Here is a 15738-nt window from a genome sequence, read left to right as displayed (position 1 = left end):
TAGAACCTTAACTACATCACACATTAATTGTTTTTCGCAATTTTTAATAAATTTTATTTTAACTTTTAGTTTTAAAATGATTCTAGAAACATTTCGCAACAAAAACTTCGATCTTATCTTGCTTTTATTCTTTTCGGATGTAGAAAATGAGGTAACAGTAGCCAACTACAGCTTTCCGCACTTGATATTGACCCAACGATTAATCATACAAACACATGACATATCTGACGTCACCGTTTGAAAATATCGAAAAGTAGGCATCTTCCCCCGCTTACCATCTTACCCGGAATCACTCTATGTGTTGCGGTCAAAACCAGTTTTTAGTTAGGTTGCATTTTAACTAGTTGAAACTAGTTTATACTGGATGTCTTTGTTAAAACCCGTTTTGTCTAGTTAAAACTAGAATTTACTGCTAGTCAAAAATGAATTTCAATTAAAACTAGTTTTAACAAAGACATCCAGTATAAACTGGTTTCAACTAGTTAAAACGCGTTCTAACTAAAAGCGGGTTTTGACTGTAACATATACATAAATTTGATCCTTCCTGTTTCCAGCCGGGACAGTTATGCAACTCGTTGCTAGACTTTTTCTTTCTTCAATAAAATTGACTTCATTTATACATGAAAGTACAATCGGGTAGCGAGTGAGTACATATGAGAATTTACATGTAAATTGAAAAGTACTGAAAAATAATATTTTTTTCTATTCGAAATTTTTATTCGTTTTGATATGTTTTCCGTTTATTCTCGCCAAAAAAACGCTTGCGAATTCGATAAAAATATAATAAAAATATTCGTATTTAAGCATACAAATCTTTAAAAAAACTTTTATCCATTGATTTTTACTTTTATTGTTTATTTATGATCTTATTTACTGTTTAAATAGGTCGTGGACGTAAGAATTAATGCGCGTAGACCGAAATTTTTCTATATTTAATTCTTGACTTTTCAAATCAGAATGTAGCCCACATGCAAAAATTTTTGGCTATGCTTGGAGCACACTATAAATAAAATCTATATTATTTATTTTTCAATTTATTTTTTGCTATTAATCTTTTCATTTCTCTGTTAAAATTCAAAATAACTGCGATTTTAGCGATATTAATGTACTTATTACTCAAAAATTCCCAAAAATTTACTAAATATAAAAGTTTATAAAAAAGTTTTAAAAAGAAATCAAAAACTTTTATTAATAGATCCACAATTACAAAATATCCTTCAATAAGCTGAAAGTAACCTTCATTTAAATTAGATCTCAACTGATGAAATTTACATATATAGTAGATCATTTAAACAATTGTTTTGCAACTAAATAAATTAAGTGTTTTTCAGTTTTCGAATTTATAAGCCAAGGAAATATATATTTGTTCAAAAATATTATTTAAAAAATTACGTAAATTAGAAGTAAACTATAACTCAAACACACTTTGTACTACGAATAACTTTAAAATCAATTGATGGCGCTAAAAACAATTAACATAGTTCAACAACGAAGTACTGTACAATAATTATTTTTAATATTGTTAAAACAAAGTTAGCAGCTATCTGAACAGAAAAAATTGAATATGCCGAACGAAAATCTTTAGAAATATGCGCTGAAAATCGCGTAAGTATATATAAAATCCACATACAATATTTGTTAAAAATTTTTCTTAAATATCTTTCTTATTTTTCAGTCCTTCCAAGTTGACTTTTCATAGAAAAGAAGGTTTAAACAAGAGTAAATTTATTATTCATAATTCTTCAACGGAAACCATTATTTACAAGGTTGTTTAAACGGAAACCATTATTTATAGCTTGTTAAATAACACTTTTATTAATAGACTAGCGGATAAGCCCGGCGTTGCTCGGGCAAAAAGTAACGATAGCGAAAATTAAGATGATTACATTATAGCCAATCTTACCCGTTTTCACAGAATGTAGGAATTAGGTCTTCCTGTTTCCAGACTAATAAGAGAATTTTTGGATGGGTCTAAAAATATGTTCGATTTCCCGCAAAAACGCAAAAAACCGCATCTGCGCCTGTGAATCTTGCCCGCCTCTTTCTCTTAACACTTCCATTGTTAACACTTTCATTGTTGACACTTCCATTGCGGGGGGAAGTGTTAACAACCTCTCTCCCGCGGGGGTAATTTCGAAAGATCTCTTTTTAGTGTATGTACCCTATTAAAACGCAATCAAAAACGCAAAACTCCGCATCTGAAATAGTATAATGAAAGTCTAGCTCTTCAGGGAAAGACTTAATCCTCTCCTTCTCCCCCGTGGGGGGAGGAGTTTCGAAAAATCCCTTCTTAGTGTACGTTCTCGTGACGTACTCTAACTGCGTACCAAATTTCAACTTTCAACTCCTAACCGTTTGGGTTCTGCGCTGATTATTATTGTTATTATTATTATTATTATCAACTCGTCTCGATTATATATATAGATTAATGAATAGATTAAATTAATTTATTTTAATCATCCGATTAACGTATAAAAATTTTTGATTAATGCAGATCAAGTCGAGTAATCCAGATGCATTCCAATTGCATCCCACTAAAGGCATTGTGAAAGGAAAAGGAAACGTGGAAATACTTGTTACGCTAAATTTAGGTGAGTTTGTGGAACCAAAAATTTATTAGAGCTTGAAATATCAGCCAGAAATCCGCGACGTAACCTACTTGATATGGGGATCTGAATTCGAATTTGATCCGGACTTTCATAATTTATCATGGGTATTCTAATCAGTCAGATCTGAATTCGAGTTCAATTAGAACGTCTTTATAATTTATCACAGGTTATTCAGATACCACTTGTCATTTGGGTCCACTAATGGCAGAGGGATAAAATCCGTTGTACCTATGACCAACACTCACGAATGGGCTAATTTCGTGGGATTCCTCGGATTTTCTTTCCGTGTTTAGGTCCTAAATAGGTTCCTATTGAAAACGTCAAGAGACACCGGCTTGGCAGATCGTCCATGTGTTGTTCTTCTATCAATACAATCCTCTATTCCACGCCATCTGACTCCACTGAAATGAAAATTGGGCTAATCACAAATGGACACAAATTGAGATAGCCTTTATGAATCTTAGTGTTTCTTCTTAAGTGTCAATCAATCAGAGAATTTAAAATACGATACACTAGTTTAATTTTAAATATGTTTAATGCATTTTGTAGATAAAAATTGCGACGAAAATGAGAAATTTCAAATATTACTGTCTAAAACAAACAATAAACGAATCAAAGATGTTAACAAAGAATTCAAAAATGGAACCATTATTTCACAGCAATAGTAAATCATTACAGCTGTTTCATAAATATCATATTAAAACTAATATATTTTAACATACTTCTAAAACTTTTCAGTCTTGAATGCATGGTGTTGAATGAAAATAATTTAAACCATACGTCAGAAACATCTCTTTTACGTAAGGTAAAATGATTTTAAAAGTTCATTACGTGGAAATAAAATAATATACAATGAATTCAATGTTAAAATTCACTTCATAGTTATCAAGTCTTAAGAAGAACGTTAGAATAATGGTTTTTCTTCAGAATATCACTTTGTTTTTTATTGTGCTGTTATTTTTGCTGGCATCTTGTAACAAAGGGGTATTCCAAGGGGCATGCCCGTTTGGTTAAAATTAAATATTTTGAATAAATTTATTACTAGGTTTGAAGATTTTAATAAAATAAATTCATACACATTCTGTTTTATCAGTTTTCGTGTTTATATAATATTTTTCACTTTCACAATTATACAAACCGATTTCCTTGTTTTCTTGTGCTGTGGTATGACTGAACATTTTCCATAAAGTCCAGTTAGTATCATTATTCCTGATTGGATGTCGCTACTTCTTTATATATTTTCTCAAATGCTTACTCTTCGTGTATTTTAATATTATAAACTACGTAGTAAAGTAACGAAAATCTAGTTGGATAAGAAGCGAAAATAGGTTGTTAACCATATTTTTTAAAAATCAATTAAATGTTTCTTGTAGTCTGAAAGAAGAATAAGTTTCACAAAGCGAGACGAAATGCGAATTTTTTGTCGTCGTAGTCGCAGATCATCTCGTAACATTAATGTCAACGAGAATTTTCGTTCCAAGTTGTTGGGCTAACATTTTTATAATTTTCAATTAATGTCTACGGACAAGAAATAAACGTAATGAAAGACAAGAAACGTTCAAGGATATTGTATACACTGAAGAATACGGATGTTTTCTCATCAAACTAAAAAAGAAAAAAATATGTAGAAAATTCGCATTGCATTTTACTGAATTCAGTACGACGCAATGCGAATTGTCTACAAGATATAAAAATGTGGAAATACAATGCATTTATATCATTTATTATCATCATAATAATCATTTTAAAATGCATAAATATAAGAATTTCATTTATGTAATACACTGATCACAATTATGCAAATTAAATTATTTCCTATATAATATAATTGGTGTAAAAACATTTTTATACTTTTAAAACTATGTACTAATTACGAAATAAAAATAGTGAGAAATAATTTTAAAATAACTATAAATTTTTAAAGAATTGTTACGAAAATGATGCTTTACAGAAAGATTCATTGAATCAAAGCGCGTTCGAATTTCAATTCAACAATGAATTTTTGGAACTGTCACAAAATTTACACGGAAGATTATAATTGAATTTTGACAGTAAGTTCGTTATTCTTGTATTTTAGACATTTTATGTAATTTTTTACAGATAATTAATCAATTTTCACGTGAAATAATTATGTAATAAGATTAAAGGAGTATTATTGGCGTGTCTAAGAATAAAACTGATACTCACGAGAATGAATTTTTCTTAATATAAAATTCAAACTCGGAAATTTATTTAATGTTTATTATAGTACTAAAAATCTAAAATGGATAGCAAACCGCCGACTAAAAAAGGAAACAACAAGAAATCTGATGATAGCTCTCGAACTTCTCCGCGTCATAAGCAAGGGAACACGAAATTCAGTCTAACGCAGATGCCATCTAAAGGTATAGATATTCCCGAATTAACATATTCGGTCAAGGAACGAATAAAACGATACGAAAGTTTTAATAGAAAGAATCCTGTTATCATCTTGACGAGGTCTCAATCTGCAAAAGATGTTGGTAAGTAATGTAAATATCAATCATATCTGGTTTCTATTATTCAATGAAGGGTACAATTCTAGGTCCGAATGAGGTGGTTGGGACTTTAACAGAGCTGTAGAGCATACTGATAGGAACAAAAAATGTCTAATAAACCATGGGTGTACGGGCGACCCTTCGCGAGATATAGGCCCCCCAAAATGACTATCGACGTCTGAACTGACCCCGCTTTCTCCGCTAAGCCTATCGCGCGTTTAACAGGCAGCAAGCCCTATTGGGTGTACTATAGATTACTCCTTATAGAATTTCAGGACTTTGATTATATATTTGAACTCAGGGGACCGAGACGAGTTCAACGGTACCCTATTTTTGGACCGGAGACGAAAAATCAAATGTTACTTATGGCAGCGAACATGGCGGCCCGACTGACCTCTCGTACGGGCGCCACCACACGCCGCCATGTGCTAAACTAGTGATCGATTCATGGTAGTTCTTGAACGAAGTAAAAAAGGGGGGAAACGTCTTCTAAAGGCAATTTTAACGGCAAGCGACGCGACTCTCGATCGCGATAGCGAGGCCGGAACTGACGTAGGCGCATCTTTCGAGGGCTATATCTCGCGAAGGGTCGCCCGTACACCCATAGTTTATTAGACGTTTTTTGTTCCTATTAATATGCTCTAACGCCCTGTCAAGGTCCCAACCTCCTCATTCGGACCTAGAATCTTGCCAGAGTGGTGATAATTTTAATCAACTACTTTCAAAACGATTGTTGTATTATGTTTAAATTTGATCGTTTTGTTTCATCAGGAATTAAATTTTTTTTCTAAATTAATTAATTAGCATTTTCGGTTAATGTAACCCTTGGTGCCAAGATGGCGGCTCGTCTCTGATTCCAACAAGGAAACGGACGCACGTTCTAACCTAACCTAACCTATTCTAATAATTTGGTTGCTAATAATTATGGTAATTTATTAGAATAGGTTAGGTTAGAACGTGCGTCCGACTGTTTCCTTGCTGCAATCAGAGGCGAGCCGCCATCTTGGCACCAAGGGTAACATTAACCGCATTTTCTGTTGATTTCTTTTTAAAAGAGCATAAAATTGTTACATTGAACTAACGTTTATAAGTAATAATATGAGCAGGGCCGGATTTACATAAGGGCATTTGGGGCCTGTGCCCAGGGTCCCCACAAAACTACCAAAAAACTAAAAAAAAATTATGTTTAAACATAATTTTTTTTTCTATTACCGCGACAGCCTAGTGTGGCCTAATCATGAGGGCAACAGGCAGAGAAAATCAAACCCGGGAAAAAACCTATGAAACATCGGAAAATTTCGGGAAAAAATTTCACATAGGTATTTTTCAGTTAAATTAAAATAATTAGTTTTACGCTATAAAATATATGTATGTTTACAATAACCTTATTTTTAAATGAAATTTACAACTTCCTAGTTCAAATCTAATTGAAAGTACAGTATTTTGTGTAAATTTTCTAAATCATCAAATTTGCTTACTCTTAGAGGGGGAACCCCCACCGAATTTGTGCCCTGGGCCCCTGGATTGGTAAATCCGGCCCTGAATATGAGTTGTTATTAAAAACTAAGTTATATATATAATAGATGTGCAGCACAGTCTTTTTAACAGTCTTTTTAGTAGTAGTCTTTTTAAAAGTTTTAAAAATCTCCATTTAAAACAATAATCACAATTTAACGGATTGGCCCCTTTTTAAGTTTATTATCCGAATTTTTTTATCCTAGTATAATTGAGAATTATCGGACTTCCTAATGGTCTCCTTAACTTTCTGTTCGACTACTGGGAATGTCGAACAAGAGTCTTTGTTAAAATCATCATTATGTCCATTGTGTTTCTTTTTTGTAAAGTTTCTGCTCTTGTCTGTCTTTGTTGTCCAGATAAAGTTTGTAACTGAATTTTCACCCCATTACCCAACTTCCGATCTAGTTACAACTTTGCATGCATATGTATTCCCAAAGATTATATATATATTTAAAAAATTAGAGTAAAATTAAAATTTGTAAGAATCTGATAACGTGGCTCTAAACGTAGGACAAACTTTTCTTTCTTTTGCTTTCCTGGCTGTTATATATAACAGGAAAAGTATGGCAATCGGTCAAAAATGACCATACCCAAAATTTCGTAGGTTGTCTTAAGACTTGAGTAATCGAATTTTTCGAACGAAACTGAGATATGCTCGAATGGGACATGGTATTCGGGATACGATTGAAATTATAGAACGTTACGAGTAGCACTTTGAATGCGTTTAAAAAGTAACAGAAATATTAGCGAGGTTGAGGCCGAAGTTTTCAACGCGAAAACGTGTACGTCGGACGCCGCTTTCCTCTACGCCTAGAAGTTTGACAATGGTGTTTGGAAAGTCAGTAGAATCACGCTCGACATTCCAAACGCCATTGTCAAACTTCTAGGCTTACGGGAAAGCGGCGCCGAACGTCCGACGTACACGTTTTCGCGTTGAAAACTTCGGCCTCAACCTCGCTATTAAGTGTGACCATACTCAAGATATACCGACCCTCGTTATCTCCCCACCCGTCGACCTTTAACCACCAAAATTTAATAGCATTAATTCTCCTGACACATAATCCTCCCTGCAAGATTTCAGAAATTTTCGACAAAAGTACAGGAGTTATTGAACTTTAAACAGGGTGAACAAAATAGCGCAACATCCATACATACAGAAATTACTCCCGAATTTTTTTGAATTTCGCGCCGTTTTTAACGTGTCCTGACCCCAAAAATGTAAAAACTGGGGTCATTTTTGCTGGATCGCCATACTTTCCCGGCTGTTATAACAGCCGGGAAAGTAAAAATTATGTAAACTAAATTTCATAGTTCACTGTAATATAAAATTACTTTATTGCCATTAGTGATGATATTATATTTCTATTATTTTAACTTCTCATATTTCCGTTATAATTTTAATGATGATGCTCTTTTTTGAGATAAAGAATGATTGTAACACTGTAAAAACTTTTTCCGCTAAATGCTAAATTTTTATATTAATACTTAATTAAAAATGAAAACTTAACGCATGAAAATTTAATTGTAATTCTATTTTGGATTATTTTAGGACAGAATTTGTGTCACAATGATTTGAAAAGTATGAAAGTTGTAACGTTTAGCAAATCTGATTCCAGCCTGGAGAGCATGGCCAAAGCTGGTACCAGCGAAGAAAGAACAAAAATTGATACCTTACATTTAAGTACAACTGTTCATAAATGGGAAGTCAGTAAAATTAAAAGTCAGTTCGAAGCTAAATCTATATCTGAAACAGATGTTTTAAGAGATTCTAGCGTAGATAAACTCGGAGCTTTAAGTTCGAGTGAAGCTCCGCAACAGAAAGAAGTTTGTACCATTTCAACCATACATAAAGATGATCCTGGCTCGAAAACAACCGATAATATAAGTTTAAATAAAGCACATAATGCAACGGTTCCTGAAATTCAACTTGAAGATCTGTTTAAGGCAAAATCCAAATTAAAACCTGTTAACATTGCCTGTTCAAATAAGGATAGAAGAGAAATATTAGAGGCTATTACAAAAACCGGTGAAGGAGCTGAAGGTGAATCTAATATGAAAAAGATATCAAATGCTAAACCAGACGATGAAATTTCTACTCCGAATATATCACAATCTACTGTGCTTTCTAGGAAACTTGAATATGAATCGCTAATATCGCGTATGACGAATCCGAGAAAATCAAAGGAAAAAGAATTAGAAATGAATAACAGTACACGTCAAAAAGACATTAATCTCCAGTCGAAACGTGTGTCTGAAAAAAGTTTGGGTAAAAGTAAAGAAATCAGGAAAAATGTCACCGAAAAAGAAAGAAAAAATAAACCGGAAGTTATAAGTGTAGACGTAGTTGAGCAGGGGTTGGGAGCTTTAACCAATGAACTTATGACTGAAAGTAACAAGTATTTAGAGATGATAAAGCCTAGAATGGATAGTAGTAGTCGCAGTCCCTTTGAAACTAACCACGAAACAGAGCTTGCTATAATTAAAGCATTTGATAGTATCAATTTAGCGGAAGCTGAGTATGAACTACAAAACACTCTTCCTTATGCCACTCTAAGTGAACATGAAATTCAAACATTATTTCTCTCTCCTAGACCTTATACAACTATGGACAAAGTAGTAGTTTCAACTGCTAGCCTGAATACAATTGAACCCGAAAAGAAAGTTATTTTCTCTAAGGCATCTGAACTTCAACCTTCTACTAGTATTTCAGTGGATAGCTATAAATCAGAATTCTTCACTCCGCCTCGGGATAGACGAAAAACTGATAATATTTCTAATACCAATAATAAACTGGAAGCTTCTGTCGTTTGTAGCAAGTCTACAGAAATTTTTTACGAACAAGAAACACTTTTCTCCGTCTCACCTATGTCTGAATATAAAACCCCTCCCACTAGTCCAATCATATATAAAACTCCACCTAACATCTCACCTGCATTTAGCAACAAAAAAGTTTCTGCTCGTCTTGACTCACCACGAAGTAAATATACGACTTTTTTGGGTGGTGCTGCTGCTGTTACTCTTCCTCATCATCCTTTGGAGGAGGAGGATGTTTCTGCTGCTTCTTCTTCTCCCCCTCTGGCGTTGATGGCTGCTGCTTCTCCACCCTGGGGTATTGCTGAAGCAGCAACTGCATATTCTATTTACGAAGAAAATTTTAACATGGAATCAGAGAAAGATAACCCATATATGCAAAATTACGAAGATTTTGCCAGTCAAATTCTTGAAACATCCGAAAAAACTGCCGCATTGTCAATTCAAACTGATATAGAATTTGCAGAACACTTTTCTAAAATAGCTTTAGTCGATCCTACTTTTCCTTTAACAATTCCTGAAACAACCCAACAAGAACAACAGCAGCAGCAGCAGCAGCAGGATTTAGATTATGACAAACATTTCTTCATAAGTGAAAATACAGGTGCCGTTCGTAAAGGAATAGGAAGACTTATGCCACCGAAATCAAAATTCCCCTCGGATAAACTTCTTGCAGAATCTTTAGAGGTACTGATATACTTTTTTCTCATAACTATCCAAAACTTCTCTAGTCTATTTTGTTTTTTAATAATAATTTTTAGTTGTTAACGAATTTTTTATTCATTAAATCTACTAAAAAATTAACTTTATATTTCAGATGTTTGTAGAAAATATGAATAACGAAGAAGGTAACAAGAAATTAATATGGTTGTTGAATTCTGTGCTGGTAATGAATATGGAAGAGGTTTTGTCCAATAACTTCTTACAAGATTTGAAATCATCACAAATAGTTAAGAACGCTTTAATTATACAAATAATTTTTATAAAAATTCTATTCGTAATATACTCTTTCTTCCTTTTTAAAGATAAAGATGGCGCAGAGGAATTTACTCAAAATGGCATTAATCGATTTTCCTCGTTATTATCGAAAATCTAAAAAAGAATTTAACTTTCCATTATTTCAACTTTCACACAAAGAGACTGGTGTAAAGCAATTTTTAGAAATTGTAAGGGATGATTTGGTGCCTGTGATAAATGTTATGAGGATATCTAAGTTTGGACTCTCAATGTTTCAATTAAAAGCTTTAATTTTCTTAGAACAAGGTAAAGAATTTCAAGATATATATTCATCACAGTGTATTTTATTAAATAATGAAGTTTTTTTCTTTGTTAGATGACGAAGATGTTGACGAATACATCTCAAACTTCAGGAATAATGTAGAAACAGCAGGAATCCCAGCAGGAATGCGTAGATCATTGAAGAAAGAACTCGAAAATATCAGTAATTGCCTTAATTCTGTCATGGAATTCATTCAAAATATAAATATTCTGAGCTTTTGTTACGATCCAATTACAATTCTAAAAGATTGCCTTTCAGGTAGATGCATATTTTTAAATTAAAACACAAAACAAAAATAGTTGTTAATGTTTCACTAGCTAAAATACGGTGCACGTTTTTATTAATTCTTAAATATTTTGTGTAATTATTACTTGTTTGTTAGTTAATTTAAGGCATTTATATTTAAAATATTGAATTCTAAAACTGTCCAAAAATATTCTTAAAATGTATATTCGAGACTCAATCATCTAATTACATATGAATATACATTTTTGAAGAATGCCGTTTTAAAAACTGCTTTTTTTTTCCAGAATATCCAATAGAATTGGAGTTATAAATTCGTCATATTTTATGAATTTGTCGTCATAGGACTGCTGAAAAACTGAAGAACTTCGAATATTTTAATTACTTATTTTAATTTAACGTATAAAATTTCAATGTAAATTTTAAGAATTGTTTGTTTATAAAGCTATACTTTTTTCTTGTCAACTATCAGTTTTAACAAACGAATTCTTTTCGTGCAAATTGTAAAGTTTTTAAAAAATTTTTAAGACTATGTATTGATGTTTAAAAGTAATTGCAATTTTTAAAGAAAAATTTAATAAAAAAAAAATCAAGTTTTAGAAATTAAAATATTTTCTTTCATTTACTATTTTAAAATTTTTGTGTAATTTTTACTTTCCTCGTCTGTTAACACTGTATTTAATTAATTAATTTAAATTTGACGTGACGTCACGTGGTTCGAAGTATCATCCGACAATTGACGTGGATGTCTGTCACGTGATAAAATGCTGTGCGTTCGCGTGAAACCTTATCATTTTATAACACATATTTAACGATTATTTTGGTTTTTATATATAGTATTCTAAATAAGGTTATATAACTCTAACACGTGTACTGTACATGCCGTCATCTAAGGACTCTATCTAAGACATGAACAATTATTCGATTGTCGCGCGACCAGAGCATCTCAGTTTTTTTACGTAATAATATGAAATGTGTTTAAATAAGATAAAATATTTTGTAGCGAATGTTAATTAAATAAGTTAAATGCATTTCTAAACCATTCTCAATTTCATTTTCCCGGTTGTTATATATACAGTAGAGAGTCGGAAATCGGAATCAATTGAAGACTGGGGTTGTTCCGATTACCCATTATGTACGAAAAAATACATTAACCTGTCCGATGTTCAAATTTTTCTCCATTGCGTGTCGCTTCGTGTTGAATTTTCGTCGATTTTAAGCCTAACGAAAATTTTTATAATAATAATCGAAGCTATCGTATCGTTAAAAATTATTTTTGCATTTTGTACAAACAAAATAAATATATTAAAAAATATAAAAACAAAAAAATTATACTTTAGAAGTAAATCTAGTATCAAAAACGTTCGATTCAGCACGACACAGTCCGACTGAAAATTGTTCCGATTACGGGCGATTCCGATTACCAGTGTTCCAATTAACGACGCTCTACTGTACATAATCCAATCCCCCTTCAGGCTCACGGCTTCAGTGTAAGATTATTGTCTACAACATAAAAAACAAAAGGTTAATTCATGTTAATATACTTGTTATCCAAAATGATGCATGTAATGCACAATTTGTCCACATCCTAATGGTGAATTTTCTACATATCAGCTTCTTTTTTTTTAACTCTTTCCGCCCTGTGGGCACTAAGAGGGCCTCTTTTAGAAGGCCCATTATGGGTTCGGCCAGGCCCACAATGGGGCGACCGAGTGGTGAGGGACGGGGTCAGCTTCTTTTACTAGCTGACATGTCTTATTTGTCTATTTTTGATGAGCAAATGCAATACTTTTTCCATTTCCTACAGTTATTAGCTCTTATTACCTCTTAGAAGGATTTTAACTACAACAATGTGGTTCGTAACATGACAAATGTCAAAATGTAGTTATTCATTGAAAATATTTTCACAAATTGAAATAAAAATGTTTACAAACAAATTATAATAAAAAAAAAACACGAACACTACTTATATTCTGCAAAAAAAAGTCCGAAAACATCAACGTACCGACTATAGTACAATCAGACTGACATGAGTATTCGCATTTTTCACCGAATGCTCGCCCTCTGGTGTTTAAAAACAAAACTATTCTATCTGGGTCGTTTGATTCATTCTTGTGTATATTATCAGCAGTAAAGATGAATAGCAATAGAAAAAGCAAAGCTTTCTGTTGCGTTCCAAATTGCAATTTCAAAGTCTGAGCCTGATATAAGTTTTCGTATATTCCCACATGAAAAACAGATGATTATTCGGAAATCGGTCGGTTATATTTATGAATTCTGAAAGAGTGTATTAGAATGTTAAGAATGGGCGGTTTTCCCGATTGTCCAGCTTTACATAAACAAGTTATGCTATCAATTTTAAAAGATATTTTCTTAAAGTTTAAAATGCCAGTAATTTTGTGTGGGACACAGAGTCGGATTTAAGCATTTCGAAGCCCTAAGCTGAATTCTGTAAGTCCCCTTACCAACTCCTTCACAATTTTAGAAGTCAATCATAAAAAGAAAAGAATTAAATCAGACTCTCTCTCTGATTCAATATGGTTATTGGAAGAAAAAGATGTGAGGTTTCACTAGTCTTCTGTTTTATAACTGAATTTAATTAAATTTTTATACCCATACCGTTAAAAATCTTTTTTAAAATTGGTTTTATCGATTTTTTTTAAACCATATGTTAATTCTCAGGAAAAATTAATGAAATACTACACAAAATAAAAAGAAAATTATATTGTTGGTTTGTAAAAAAATGTTTATTACAAAATTTGACTGAAAATATTTGCCGTCCGCGTCTTCTGTCTTCATCCAAGGTAGCCTTAAATAAGCGAGACACAGAGAGCCTTCTCCGACTTTCGTCGACGTCTCCTGTCTTCTCTCGAGGGGTTTTATAGATGCGAACACACACTTAATACAGCATTCCTTCGTTCCTGGTGCTTGGCCGCATCAGGAGTTTAGGTGCTCTGCTTTATTCCAGTATATCCTGCTTCGCCAAGCTTTGCAGGAGTTTACAATTTTTGGAGCGGTCGCAGCCGCATTACAATTTTTTTCCCAACATAAGTATGTTTTTTGTCATAACATTTTTCATACAGAGTTTGAATGAATTATATTACAGACAATTAATGAACAATAAATAATGAAAAGTGAACGAATAGTTGTCAGATTGAGAAGTCCGTGCAGAGTTATTATAAAACAGTCTTCGCACAGTTGTTGAAATCCCAGTTCTTATATAGTTGGAATATAGATGCGAACACAGAGAGCCCTCTTCATCTCCCGTCGGCCTTTTCATTCGATCGTGTTTTCAAGAAACGGCACACAGAGAGCCCTCTCTTCCTCCCGGCCACATCTTCTGTCTTTATTCCGAGGCCTTAAAGATGCTTGGACACACAGAGCCTTCTCTGCCTTCCATACATTCCTGAAGTATTCTTAATCACAAAATTTCCGGGAAGGCTAAGAAAAAGGAAGAAAATTCGGAACAAGTTTACGCTTAATAATAGCTACTTACAATAGAAAAAGCCAACAATACATTCTAAGAATTCGTTAGGTATTGTTGGAATATATTTTTAACAACGCGTGACGTATTACGGTTCCGTCATATTTTTACGTTACGTGTTACGTAAAAACGTTAATGGATTTGAAATATTTCAGAAAAGATTATTTTGTTAAAATAATATTTAATAGATAACTTTTTAAAGTTGAAATAATCTTTTTTCTGATAAATAAAATTATAAAAATGTCGAATTATTCAATTCTTCTAAAGTAATGTTATACGTATTTTTGAAAATCCAAAGAGCAATTTGTAATGTTAAAAAAAATCAATTAATTATAAATCGTATTGTCGCATAGAAATAAAAAGAAATGCCTTTTTGATGGAGTTAAGAAATATACGAACAAGAACAACGTTACATGAAAACATCATGTAACATTGTTCTTGTTCGTTGTTCTTGTTGTTCTTTTTTCTTGAAAAACCTTAAGAACAATGGTGTAATCATTATATCAGTAATCATACAACGTTAAAAATGAAAAAAAAAAATAAATCCCCGGTACTTTCTGTTCCCATATATAAATTGCTTATATGAAAAATACAAAGGCCAGTTTAATAATTTTTCAGTTCATATTAAAGCAAATTTTAAAAAAAAAGAAAGAAAATAGACCATCTAATATAATAGAAAAGAAGTAAAAGTACAAGATCATCAATTGGATACCGCAGGTGTTGTATACCTGTCCACAGCCCAAATACTACACAGGAGAAACTAAAAGAATATTAAAAAACGACTAAAAGAACATGAAGCGGCAAAAAAAAATTGAAATTGCAATTTGGAACGCAACAGAAAGCTTTGCTTTTTCTATTGCTATTCATCTTTACTGCTGATAATATACACAAGAATGAATCAAACGACCCAGATAGAATAGTTTTGTTTTTAAACATTAGAGGGCGAGCATTCGGTGAAAAATGCGAATACTGTAAATAATGATAAGGCTGAGAGTAAAGTTTTTCACGATCTGGCTCATATTTGGGTTATGAAAATATTGTTATATTGTGGTAGGCAGTAGCGTAGCGTAGTGGGGGAAGCAGGGGCGGCCCGCCTCTGGCGGCACTTTTAGGGGGCGGCAAAATTTCACAATAAATACATAATACACAATACACCTGTACAATACACAATAATAATGATTGTTCTTTGCCGAAAAGTTTTTTAGAATTACTGTATATTTTAGTTCTTTTGAATTGAGATACCTAAATAAGGGGACGGCGAAATTTTCCTCCGCCCCG

The 15738-nt window shown here is 32.6% G+C and overlaps 1 protein-coding gene and 1 long non-coding RNA gene across 2 annotated transcripts; both read left to right on the top strand.

The window, feature by feature from the left end:
• Nucleotides 1-1470: 1470 nt before the first annotated feature.
• On the top strand, nucleotides 1471-3679 carry LOC136973348 (uncharacterized). The gene is made up of 6 exons (XR_010880480.1): nucleotides 1471-1605; nucleotides 1676-1766; nucleotides 2495-2591; nucleotides 3159-3273; nucleotides 3348-3414; nucleotides 3492-3679. It is a non-coding gene; the product is annotated as an uncharacterized lncRNA (long non-coding RNA).
• Nucleotides 3680-4838: 1159 nt separating this feature from the next.
• Nucleotides 4839-11518, top strand: LOC136973334 (uncharacterized). Its single transcript, XM_067268067.1, has 6 exons — nucleotides 4839-5110; nucleotides 8193-10141; nucleotides 10272-10403; nucleotides 10480-10717; nucleotides 10788-10991; nucleotides 11264-11518. The coding sequence occupies exons 1-6, from the start codon at nucleotides 4873-4875 to the stop codon at nucleotides 11287-11289; spliced, it is 2787 nt and encodes a 928-aa protein (XP_067124168.1). The 5' UTR covers nucleotides 4839-4872; the 3' UTR covers nucleotides 11290-11518.
• The last annotated feature ends 4220 nt before the right edge of the window (nucleotides 11519-15738 follow it).

The sequence above is a fragment of the Centruroides vittatus genome, unplaced genomic scaffold, assembly GCF_030686945.1.
Source record: "Centruroides vittatus isolate TY-2023 unplaced genomic scaffold, ASM3068694v2 contig_3146, whole genome shotgun sequence".
NCBI lineage: Eukaryota > Metazoa > Arthropoda > Arachnida > Scorpiones > Buthidae > Centruroides > Centruroides vittatus.
Note: the sequence above shows the minus strand (reverse complement) of the source record. Positions and strands in the feature narration are given on the sequence as shown.